At 34.7% G+C, this 12,517-nt stretch overlaps 1 protein-coding gene across 2 annotated transcripts in view; it reads left to right on the plus strand.

Moving 5' to 3' along the window:
- The window catches only part of LOC148952478 (FMRFamide receptor-like), a 212,991-nt gene that overhangs the window by 57,303 nt on the left and 143,171 nt on the right, over positions 1-12,517 (plus strand). Inside the window, exon 2 of one of the 2 annotated variants that reach the window (XM_089089908.1) lies at positions 9,808-9,857. In XM_089089908.1, coding sequence (XP_088946034.1) covers positions 9,835-9,857 — 23 coding nt within the window. In that variant the 5' untranslated portion in view covers positions 9,808-9,834. Of the gene's footprint in view, positions 1-9,797; positions 9,858-12,517 lie in introns of both variants that reach the window. The other variant, XM_089089909.1, reaches the window with a different exon arrangement.

A 12,517-nucleotide genomic window follows, 5' to 3' on the forward strand; every position in this document is an offset into this window, starting at 1 on the left:
TAAAAAGTTTTCTTCGTCTAATTTTAAACTGAGACATAGGATCAGTCGTGACATCTGCTGTATCAGATTCCAAAATAAATACTTTAAGCTCGTTTATTTTTTATGTTTTTTTTATTCTTAATGAAATAGGCTCTTCACTTGTGTTTGATGAATTATATCAGTCATTCTTTTGAATTTTTCAACATGGCAAGAAAATTACTTGAAGTGATGAGACTGCTTTCAAGGGAGAAGCTCGGTCTAAGCTGACAAGCCACCAGGCAACCATTTTGAAAATTTCAAAGGGGGGAAAACATTACTGCCGTTGTACACATCGAAAAAAACTGTGTATTTATTTGGACCAGAAAAAAACAAGTTCAGATAAGACCAGGCAACTTTTTTTCAGAGATGTTAGGATTTATATCCGGTGGATATAAAGGAAGATTTATAGGATTTATATCCAAATACTTTGGGTCAATGAATTCCCCTTGAAGCTTATAGGGGCAAATAATTTTGGCTAAAAGGACAGGAGAAATGGATTTTCACTTAGTGTCTGTATTAAAGTAGTATGATTCACTTGAAATTTGGTAGGCATAACCAAAGTGACCAACAACAGAGTCTAAAAGAGACAAAAGAGAACCAAAGAGACCAAGACAACAAAAGGTACATACAACCAAAGAGACCAACAACATAAAACTTTTGAACTGCGAGATTTTAGACCGGATGAATCGCAAAGCTTGGTCATCTTCAGGTGTGAATCGTTACGTGGACTTACGAATTGGTTCACTTTTTATTGATTTCCAGTGTATTAGGCCAAGAAAGTTTGTCTGCAAGAGGCTACGAAACGATTATAACCATTAATGCAACGCATTAACGTTGTTTCACAATTATTAGTAAAGATTTTAGATGACAAATACTCGACGGCCGGTAAAACAAGTTGCAGAAAACACAAAAAATATAAATACGACAAAGATTTTTTCTAAATTTTCAATAAAGTTTCAAAAATCTGAAGTTTCAGCCTGACCTTGAACAGCTTAAAGGCTCGTCTTGATTGATACCATTCACCCTGTCAGCAGCAGGACCAGATTTGACTGGACAGCCAATCATAGCCTTCAAAAGTTTCCAAAGCTATCCAATTATATCGGCTGTTGAATCATAGCTGGCTGCCCAAAAACTAATCTATCTACAAAAGCTTTTGCTGGCAGGGTGAATGGTGTCAATATATCAAACAGTTCGTGGTAGCCAACTGCAACCGAAACTCTGAAAAACGGAATTTTGATACCAGTAAATGCATCAAAAGAATTGAATTCTTATGCTGATTTCAAATATATACATTTCATCAAGTTTAGTCTTACCCATCAAAAGTTACGAGCCTGATAATATTTGCTTTATTTTCGAAAAAATGGGTAAACACACCCTAAAAGTGATAAGATCTTAATGAAAATCACACTATCAGATTCAGCGTATCAGAAAACCCTTCTGTAGAGGTTTCAAGCTCCTATCTGCAAAAATGTGGAATTTTGTATTTTTTGCCAGAAGAAAGATCACTGATGCATGTTTATTTGTTTATTAGTTCTTTTTTTCCCATCGTATAGATCGAGTGGTCCTAGAATATCGTAAGACGGGCTATTCGAACGTAAGTTAGGAGTTCTAGTGCCCTTTTTAAGTGGCAAAAAAACTGGAGGGCAACTAGGCCCCCTCCCACGCTCTTTTTTTCCCGAAGTCACCTGATCAAAATTTTGATATAGCCGTTTTGTTCAGCATAATCGAAAATCTAATCAATATGTCTTTGAGGATGACTTCATCCCCCACAGTTCTCGGGGGAACGGCTGGAAGTTATGAACTTTGCCCCTTGTTTACACATAGTATTGGTTATTGGGAAGTATACAGACGTTTTCATGAAGGATTTTTTTGTCGTGGGGGGGGGGTCAGAGGAGGGGGTTATTTGGGAGGATATTTCCATGGAGAATGTTTTCATGGGGAAAGGGATATTTCTATGAAGGGGACGCCGGATTTCCCAGCATTATTTAAAATACGATTAGAAATTAAATAAGAAAAACAAGTTTTTTCAACTTAAAGCAAAACTGAAAACGAACAGAAATTATTACGTATATGAGGGGCTTAGTCAATTAGTCGCCACCTAGTCAATATTTTGCTCTTTACGCTAAAGTTTTTTTTTGGTACTTTCAAAAGAGCTATCTATTCCAATTAAACGGCCTTTGTGATTCAGGGACTTGTGATTCGAACAAAATTAGAATTTTAGCGTAAAGAGCTAGGTATTTACTAGGGGGCGAACCCTCTCATATACGTAATAATTTCTGTCCGTTTTAAGTTTTAATTCTGCTCCTTACTTTCAGTTGAAAAAACTTTTTTTTTATTTAATCAAGAGAAGGCTTAACATTTTCTCTCGGCTTTGTATCATCAGATAGCGAATTTTGCACATGTGGTCTGCAACATGCGGATTGTAGCTATTATTTCTTTACTACTCAAACAACTTGGTGTAAAACTATATACTAAGATTTAGTTTGTTATTTGCCTTTCTTTGTTTGCATCAATATTTAAGTTGAAGGAGAAAATTTCCAAAAGAAAAAAGCAGAAAAACAGCAATAGTAATTTCGTAATTTTAATTTATGTTACTGGAGGGAACGTGACGACCTTCAACAACAGATGGCTAGTTTAATATTACTTCTGTTGTGGCATCTTCCCTAATTGCTAAAGCTGCCAGCTGCTATTTTGTCATGCACAAAACGAAAGGGTGTATAATACATTTTTTTACTGACATCAGACCCGTACTCAGGAGTTCGTTTGTGAGGGGGAGGAGGTAAGTTTGAAAAAATAAAACAAAACATATTAAACTTAAAATAAAAGACATATTTAGACAAATTGTAGGAGGGGGGGGCTAAAGAAAAATCAATAACTGTAAAGTTTCTAGCCCCTAGTTTCTAGTAGTTTCTAGATTTTGGCACAAAAAATAGTACAATCTCGTCCGAATTATGATGTATAAGTTCTACGGAATATAAATCTGCTTCTGAAAATGAAACAGTTTAAAAATTCGTAAAAGTTGTTTTTTTCATTTTCTCACCAATGTGAAAAAAATTGAGCTGCATTCTTTCATACTATATTTTTAAACGAGCAATAATTATTTATTTATTAATTTATTGTTTCTCGAAAACAGCTCCATATTTTTGCGGGAAAATCGGTGTCCTGGGATTTTCTGGCCTTAAAAAAATGATTTGTATAGGTCAAAAGTTAAAAAAAATTCGTTAAGAGCCTTAATTTTGGAAAACGATTCATGAGAGTAACGAAATATTTATGAATACATAAGCATTTTAAGTAATTTCATAATGCCTAGAGGAAAACTGAACAATCTAGACCATCAAAAGTAACAAGACCAATCTGAGCAGCTAAGGCAAAGGGCATTAAAAATATCTAGGGTAATGATAAACGAAAATAAAGAACACATACATACAATCAGAATACTTTCGTCAGCGACAAATAAACGAGTCAAAAACAAAATTAAAGAGCAAAGAAACATACGGTTCGAAGATAAGTGGCAGTAAGAATCGAAACTACTCAAAACAAAAGTGAAGAACAAAGAAATATGTGGCTAAAAGATATGCCAGAGCGAAAGCAAGGAAATAGGCGATTAAAGATAAGGGCCAGTGAGAATTACAAGCAATCGCGATAAAGCGAGTATCAGAACGTGCCAAAAATGAAAGTGAACAGCGAAGAATTGTGCTACTGGGGAGCCCTCCATTTTCCCGAGGAAAAAGTAGCAGACAAAGATAACTCATTTGGAGGTTGCTACTTACAACGAGAATCAATATATACAAGCCTATTACATGCCAAGTGCCGAGGCTTGGCTTCGAAATCGGCAACATAATTTTTTTTTTCTTAACTGGTATATTGACATTTCTGGCCGCTAAAACGACATAAAAAGGTCACAAATTTAAGGAAGAATTTGTATTTTTCCCATGGTGGTTGTATCGAGCCTATGGTGATGCCATGACATCAAGAAGAAGCTCACATTGTCTGCAGTTACAAGATAAGTGACAATGACAAGCCTGTGCGTCAAGCCAATGGCTTTCTCCTGTGTTGAATCATACAAATAAATAAAATGAGAATCAATATATACAAGCCTGTCGCGTAGCCATGCCGGGACCCGGCATCAAAATCGACTACATAGTTTTTTTATTCTTAAAACTGGCAAATTGACATTTCTGGCCACAAGTACGATCTGAATAGGACACAACTTTGAGAAAGAATTCGTATTTTTCCCTGTATCGAACCTGTGGTGACGTCATGACATCAAGAAAAGGCTCAAATTGTCTGTGGTTAGAAAATAAGCCACGATGACAATCCATATATAGAGGCCTGCAGCGCGCCGAGTGCCAGGGCAGTTTCTAAATTGGATACATGTTTTTTTGTTTGTTTTTTTCTTAACTGGCATATTGACAATTGTGGCGACTAAAACGATCAAAAAAGGTCACAACTTTAAGGAAGAATTTGTATTTTTCCCATGGGGGGTTGTATCGAACCTAGGGTGACGCCATGACATCAAGAAGAGACTCACGTCGTCTGCGGTTACAAGTGACAATGAGAATCAATATAGACAAGCCTGTCGCGTAGCCATGACGGGGCCCTGCCTCGAAATCGGCTGCATAGTTTTTTTTTTCTTAAAACTTGCAAATTGACATTCCTGGCTATAAGAACGATCTTAATAGATAACTTTAAGAAATAATTCGTATTTTTCCCATGGTGACTGTATCGAGCATGCGGTGACGTCATGACATCAAGAAAAAACTCAAATTGTTTCCGCTTAGAAGACAAGCGACAATGAGAATCCATATACAGAAGCCTGCCGCGTGCCGGGGCCTGCCGGCGAAGCCGCTGAACTCCCGGTACTATATTTCGGGCTCCCGTTACCCATCGAAACCCGTTACTTACAAAATTTTCATGACTATAGGAAAGACGCTCCAAAAAAGATTCATCTTGATGAAAATTAAACTATCAAATTTAAAATTTCTATGAACTATTGAATTGCTAAGAATTCAAGATTTGATGTGAAAAAAAAAAAAAAATGGGAAATTTAGTATTTAGACGACGCATAGCATTCCGATACGTTTGTTTAGTGCAATAATAATTACTGAAAATATTTTCAAATCGAAAGAGTTATTGCAATCAATTCCACCTGAATATGAAGTACTTGCTATACTGACTGTAGCGACAGTTCAATTAGGACTGAATAATATTCTACAACTGAATATCAGTATCAGTGGCATTTCTAAAGTAGAAGTCGTTTATTGAAAAACTTCGTAGTTTAAGTAGTAATTATTTTAGCCATCTTCTTGATGGCTAAAAGGATATCAAAGGTCATTTTTTCCATTTGCCTTTTTCCAATAGCATAGTAGTTCTTGTTAATTGCGGACCACTCAGGCCTTTTTGTGGCAGATGCCAGTTCTCACGGTGGGAGAATTGAAACTTCTGAATCCGATAATTGTGTCTGTAGGGAGTCAGGCTCTGAGGTACGCTTAGTTCCCTCATGCTGTGATTTGCAACAAAAAAACACGCAATTCGAAAGACGCACTTATTTTGCGAAAAAACGCACATAAATCTTTGGAAAATCACAAGTAAATGAGGATAAATATCATCTCGCCTTAAGTTATCTTACCGAATATGAGTTTCAATCCATTTGCTGCTGTTGAACTTCTATTATTGCTGCGTAGAAGGAAAAGAATGGTAATTTAGAGATTGGCATATAAACAATTGAGCAAATACCTATTAGTTTGAATTCTGAACACGTTTCTTGCGTGCGTTTCAATACTTCAACGCAGGTGAGTCTGCGTTTATCTGCAAAAATTCTGGTAAAAAATTGTCCGTGATCAGCAAAATCGCTGCGATATTTTGCAATAAGCAGTGCAGGAGAAATAGGGATTAAGCTTGCTCAGTTACTGAAAACAAATGATACAATACACATTTCTTATATCTGTAATGAAAAAAAGCGGAAAAAATCTTGAATTGCTGTGTTGCCGTCGAATACTATCATTATATACTAAATATTCAGTTTATTTTCATTAGTTACTTCTAGTTGCCTGGATTATTATAGTGTTTAATTTTTTTTAAAATAAAAGTAAGGAGCAACATTAAAACTTAAACCGAACAGAAATTATTACGTATATGAGGGGGGTCACCCCCTTCCCAATACCTCGCTCTTTACGCTGAAGTTTGAATTTTGTCCCAATTCTTCAAGAATGACTCCTGAATCAGAAAGACCGTTTAACTAGAATAAAAAGCTCTTTTAAAAGTACTAAAAAAACTGGCGTTAAGATCGAGGTATTGACGAAGGGGCGACCCCCTCATATACGTAAAAATTTCTGTCCACTTTAAGTTTTAATGTTGCTCCTTACTTACAGTTAAAAAAAAAACTCGTTTCTTTTTATTTAATTTATGATCGTTTTTTACATAATGCTGGGAAATCCGGCTCCCCTTCATGGAAAATTCCCTTCCCCCTTTGAATCCCCCCCACATAACCCACATAACCGTGGGGGTTTTAAGTCATCCTCAAAGACATATTTATTAGGTTTTTAGACTTTGCTGAAAAAATGGCGATCTCAAAATTTTGATCGGGTGACTTTGGTGAAAAAAAGAACACGGGAGGGAAGCTAGCTGCCCTTCAATATTTTTGGCCAATTAAAAAGTGAACTAAAACTTCTGATTTACGATCAAATAAGCCCTCTCCCGATCTTCTATGATCACTGGTTTGATATGATCACCCCTGAAAAAAAACAACAAAAAAACATTTAAGCACGCATCCGTGATCCTTCTTCTGGCAAAAATGCAACTATCCACATTTATGTACATAGGAGCTTGAAACCTCTACATTAGGGTTCTTTCGTATGCTGAATCTGATAAAGTGATTTTTATTAAAATCACTTTATGTTGTAGCGGCATTTCCCCTCTTTTTCAAAAATTGGGCAGATTTTCTCAGGATCGTAACTTTGGATGGGTACTATTAAATTTGATGAATTTACATATTTTGAATAAGCATCAACATTCGATTCTTTTGATGTATCTATTGTTATCAAGACTCTGCCTCTTAGAGTTTCGGTTGCTATAGAGCCGTATCGCTCCTTACTTACACTTCGTTACCACGAACTTTTGATTTGTTTTTTATTTCCCGTCGATGTATTGAAAAACAAATTACACTGTTTAAATACGGATAGTTAAAAAAAAAACCACAAATTATGTACTAGGCTTTAGAACTTTTCCAGTTGAAGGAGGGGGATGGGGGCAGTAGCGAAATGCCTGCTCGAAGTTTGTTTATTCGTTTTAAGTTTGAAATGAATATTCAATTTAACCTTCGCTCGTTTTAAGATTTATTTATTCATCCATATCAGTAAATGTCATCTTAATGTTTGATATGATCATTTATTCTAATTTATGTTCGTTTTGGTTTTCACTTGTTCTTTAATTGTTCACTTGTTCTGGTCGATTTGAATTTCAATCATTTTAAAACTTTATTTCTGCTGGTCTTAAGTCTGATATGGCTCGTTTGAGGTCGAGGCTTACATCGAACGGAACTTACTTAATAAACATACTTGATCTTTGTCAAACTTTATATCTTAAAGATGAAGTGTGCCCCTTTACAGAAAGTAGCACATGTTTATGATAGTTTATTTTTAAACATGAACTTGATTTTAAGCACCACAGATGTTTTGAAAATCGGCAAAACACTCGAGGTTGTCCATTTATTGCATTTTTTTCATTCAAGTTCGCTACTGAGTAAGTTTACAGTACGTCAATCACACATACGTACGTTGTATTCAAGCACCTTAAGACCTAACTTACTACATTCAAAACAAATCTGGAAACTACAACAAAAAAGGGTTTGTCTTGCTGTCTATCTTGCTTTTTATCATGTTTAACATTATTTGACGTAGTACTAACAATCCAGGATTTATTTTCCTCAATGATGAAAAGATTAGGTGTTGAAAACTGTGGCTATCAAAGGCGCTTGTATGATTTTTCGAGAAAAGGAGATGTTTATTCATTTCAGGTAACAAAGAAGTTTTTGTATATATATTAAATAGAATAAGCTACATGGATTAATTAATACAAATAAGAGAAAAAAAAAATCCAATGTTCATAAAAGTTAACAAAAATTGAAAAAGCATGGAAGTCGTATTTAAAGTTTTACTGCGTATTAAGAGATCAAGTAGATATTTATTACCTAAAGTGTTTGGGGCCTGCCACCTCTTAAGACCCCCACACGTGCCCCAGCCATTTAAACATTTGCTTCTCAATTACTTGGACTATCTATCTTGGCTTTTCTCTGTCTACAATTAGCCATGTCTTGATGCAACCTATGCAACCTACTGCAAAATACTTGATAACTTCAATTTAAAATCAACGAAAGTTTACAGTGAAGTTTAAGTGCTTTGCTGAAAACAATATATGTTTCCGATGGTTCCGTTTAAAAGACAAACATAGGCCTAGTCTAACAACAATTAATTTGGACATGAGTGAAGAGTTTGTATTTAGCAACGGAGTGTTTTTGTTGAATTTTGGTATATTTTTAGTAAGGTACAGGTTAAACTTCAGTGAAAGAGTATCGGATTGTGGCTTCTTATTTGTTTTTATTTTAAGTTTTATAACTGGTCTGAATGTTAAATTCTAAAAGCTTGTTTGTTTGAATTTACACTGAAGTTGCAACGGTTCTTGCTGTAAACAGTAAAATTTTTTGATGGCTCAGTTTAAAATATAGTCTAAAAATTTTAAAATTATTAAAATATTTTCATTTAAAAACAAGCAATTTGTTCTGAACATTGAAACGAAAATTTTGTGCGTTTGTTATCTAAAGCAGCGTTCACAAGCGTGTCTAGCTAGAATCCCATGTCTAGACACGTGTCTAGCCAGAATCCAATGTCTAGGCACTGACCGTTCACAAGTAAAATTCGGCGCTTAGCTTGACACGCTAGACTAGGCGCTTTGCTAGACATTGAGTTCTAGCCTCTAGAACTCAATGTCTAGGATTTTCGATTGCAGACAATCAGAATGTGTCAAGATCCACTATTTTCTTCATTTTTGTTACCATTTGTAAACTGAAATTTAATTTTTGTTTTCTCATTAATTGTTTTTTTTTTCATTTTAGGCAAATATGCAACACCAGACATAACAATGAAGTACACTAATGCAATTATTTTGCTTATCTCATTCATTAGCTTGTGACAGTAAAAATAGGGATTGTAATATTTGAAAGTTTTGCCCGCATAAGCTCTGTTGATTGGCTAGAAATGACACTTTGAAACTAAATTTGTAGTTTTAGCTAAGCCCCGAATTTTACATGTGAACGGTCGTTGCCTAGACATAGGATTCTAGCTAGGCAAGCTTGTGAACGCCGCTTAATTGAATTCAGTCACAAGGAGTAAGCCAGTTGAAGTTCATCTATATATAGATTGGTTTTGCGATTCCAATAAATTACGAAAAGACTAGTTTTAATATCTACTACGGTATTTGGGGTTTTATCCGTTAAAAGTTGAATGAAAACCGGGCTTACACCAGTTGGCAAAAGAAACACAACGTAATTGAATCCGTATCTCCTTAACATGAATCCTTAAGTGGCGATGTCAAGTCGCCATTAGTGCGTTTACATATCTTTCAACATCTCACCAACGTAACTTAAAATACGCCTTTCATCCTGCGTTAAGAATTATTTGTTTTGTTACTTTGGACAGGGTGATGTATACAAATGCTGGATTCTTAGGCTATTGCGTAAAAGACCCATCGTTTTAGAATGATAAATGACATTCTAAATTTGACAGTTCATTTCAGGCCTGGAAGCAAGTTCCGCTGTGGAGAATGGAAGACCATCTTGTTTCCACGTAAGTTATGTTTCTGTATTTATTTCTACACCGCACAAAGCCTCAAGACCAGGCCTGTTCCCGACTGGCTGTTAAACCTTTACGGCGGAATTATGTGGTAAAAAGGATGTTGTGTAACAAATTACAATATTTGTCTTTCCGGAAAAAATTACTCAATGTGATCCATTTTGAGTAACAAAACTCTCGAAAAGAAAGAACATCAAACATTAATAAAAGTCTATTTTAGACCCACTCCTAGATTTCGACTGTACAGATGATTTGAGTGTACTAGATAAAAATATTAGCAAAATGAATGAATTTTTAGAGATTTTTTGAGTTCAGGATGTAAGAACTGGTTTGATAGTTATGATGCAGTGAAAATGTATAAAGTAGAATAACCAAAGCCCAGTGTGTTTTTTTCACAGCTGGAAAAAGTCTGGAAGAATAGAAAGAACTGCTGCGAGCCAAGATTAGAATATTGGAGGCAATAGTGATGATAGTGGTCATCAAAAAAGTGATATAGAAAAATTTGGTTCTAAATTAAATTAATTTAATCTTAAATTAATCAATCTAATTTAATTTATAAATTAGGTTCTATCTCACTTTCTTGGACTAAAATGAGAGAGAAGTTGAGATGTTTTGCGGATAAAGGATGATAGATTGCCAAAGATCGACCTTTTCGGCCAGCTATCTAAGGCAACATGAAAATCTAGTCGACGTGAATGGGGTGGGAAAAAGGTCTTAAGGATGATTTAACGGAATTTGGAACTTCTTAGATGGAGGTTAAGAGTGAAGCTTTGAGAAAATTGGGCGGTGGAGGAGCCTGTGCAGCTGTGTTGGCCTCAAGTGTTTTGGTGCTGCAGTATGTTCTTAGTAGTAGTAGTAACAGCAATAATAATGCATTTTAGCATTAATATACTGCATATTAAAATGTAATGTAAAAAATTACATAACGCGAGGTCAATTGGAATTATAGCTGGAAGATTATCCATAAAAAAACGTAAAAATATAATGTAGATTAAATCTTGTGTAAAATTAACTTAAAGTATACATTAATAGGCATAAAATACATGATTGTAAGGCGAAAATGTAAACAGAGCTAAGTTATTTTATTGTGATATTATAAGATATGCGAAAATGAAACTTACTTTTTTGTATAGTTTTACTTCAAGCTAAACTTAGCTTCCGATCTTAGAAAAGGTTGTTTTGAAACTGAGCGAACTCTACTGTGGAAAGGTTTGGGGTAAGGTTTATAAGAAAAAATAATATAGTCCAGATACAGATTACGCTTGCCCGAGGTATGGAACAGGGGAGGAAACAATATGGGCCCTGTAAAAATCCCACTTGTACAAGGTTTGTAGAAGGGGAGTAAACCATGGAGCATAATTTGTGCTAGTGAAGGGCATGTCCTTTAGTCAAAATTGTTATTTTTCAAGTTGGTAATTTGTGGTTTGTTATTTTTGGGGTTGATAATTTCAGGCTTTCCTGAAAACTTATAAGTAAGTTGCAGAACGAACGATAGTTTCTTAAGGTTTCAACAGATGGCAGGTAGTAGATTTTCTTCTTTTAATGTTTTTTACACACACCTTGTTCTTTTTCTGCTGACACAGATATTACTTTTTCGAACAAATTTGTTGCATTTTTCATATATTAAAGGATTGCTAGATAATTTTTTTGCTGGACCTTCCCGGCTAAATAAACAAATATAGTTATGTGCAAAAGGAAAAAGAAAAGGAAAAGAAGAGGGATAGGGACAAATTGAAAGGCCAAAAAATTCAAAAGGCCACGAATTCAAAGGCCACAGCATGATATGGAGGAGGGATAATCAAACAAATCTACAAAAAGAAAAAAAAAGAAAATTAAGCTCAGAGGGGTTTAAAAACAAAAGATAACTACAACATTGTGTATCCTGCTACCACTAACTTAACACTTAACTCCTTCTTTAATGCACATTAATCAAAATAAAAAACTTATTTCAATGATCGAATACCATTTTATACTATCACCTATCCCTCGTTACAGCAATCTGAGTCTGTCAGAAAATCTTAACAGAGAAAATAAGACTTACAAAAATCGAGCTTCATGGAAAGCTTAACTCAAAAACCAACAAATATCAATAATTATAACCAAGAATTTATAAAAGCGAAGAGTTACAATCAGCTAAAAATAGGAACCGGAAATAAACCGAAACTGAATAGAAATCGATAGATTATCAGGTAATTAGAATTAAGAGCTATTAATACAATATATTATATAGAACTGCAAAGTTAAATTAAAAAAAAATTCATAAAGAACCTCCATAGGTGCTTTTATTGGTAGAGAGCAAGATTGGAAATTCTTTCACTGTTTTTTTTCGCTTTTTTCACTCTTTTTTTTCTAATAAATTTGTCAATTCGGTCAATTATTGGTACCTTTGTCACATTTCCCTCCCCAAGATTTTGATCTAGACCCACCCTGATTGAGAGGAACTGATTCAATCATTATGCCAGAGTTTTATTATTCTAAACTCTAATTCCTATTTGAAGCTTTCTTTTGCTTATTTTAGCAAAAGAAAAATATTTTTTTCGAATTTAATTTAGTTTTCTAATTTTAGAAACATTACTTTAAGCACAAGATTTTTATCTCAAAAATTTTGAAACTCTGAAAACGGTATTGTGTCCGTATGGCTGTCCTCTAAAACC

The sequence above is a fragment of the Artemia sp. Qi Xiang Cuo genome, chromosome 5, assembly GCF_049724085.1.
Source record: "Artemia sp. Qi Xiang Cuo chromosome 5, ASM4972408v1, whole genome shotgun sequence".
Taxonomy (NCBI): Eukaryota; Metazoa; Arthropoda; class Branchiopoda; order Anostraca; family Artemiidae; genus Artemia; species Artemia sp. Qi Xiang Cuo.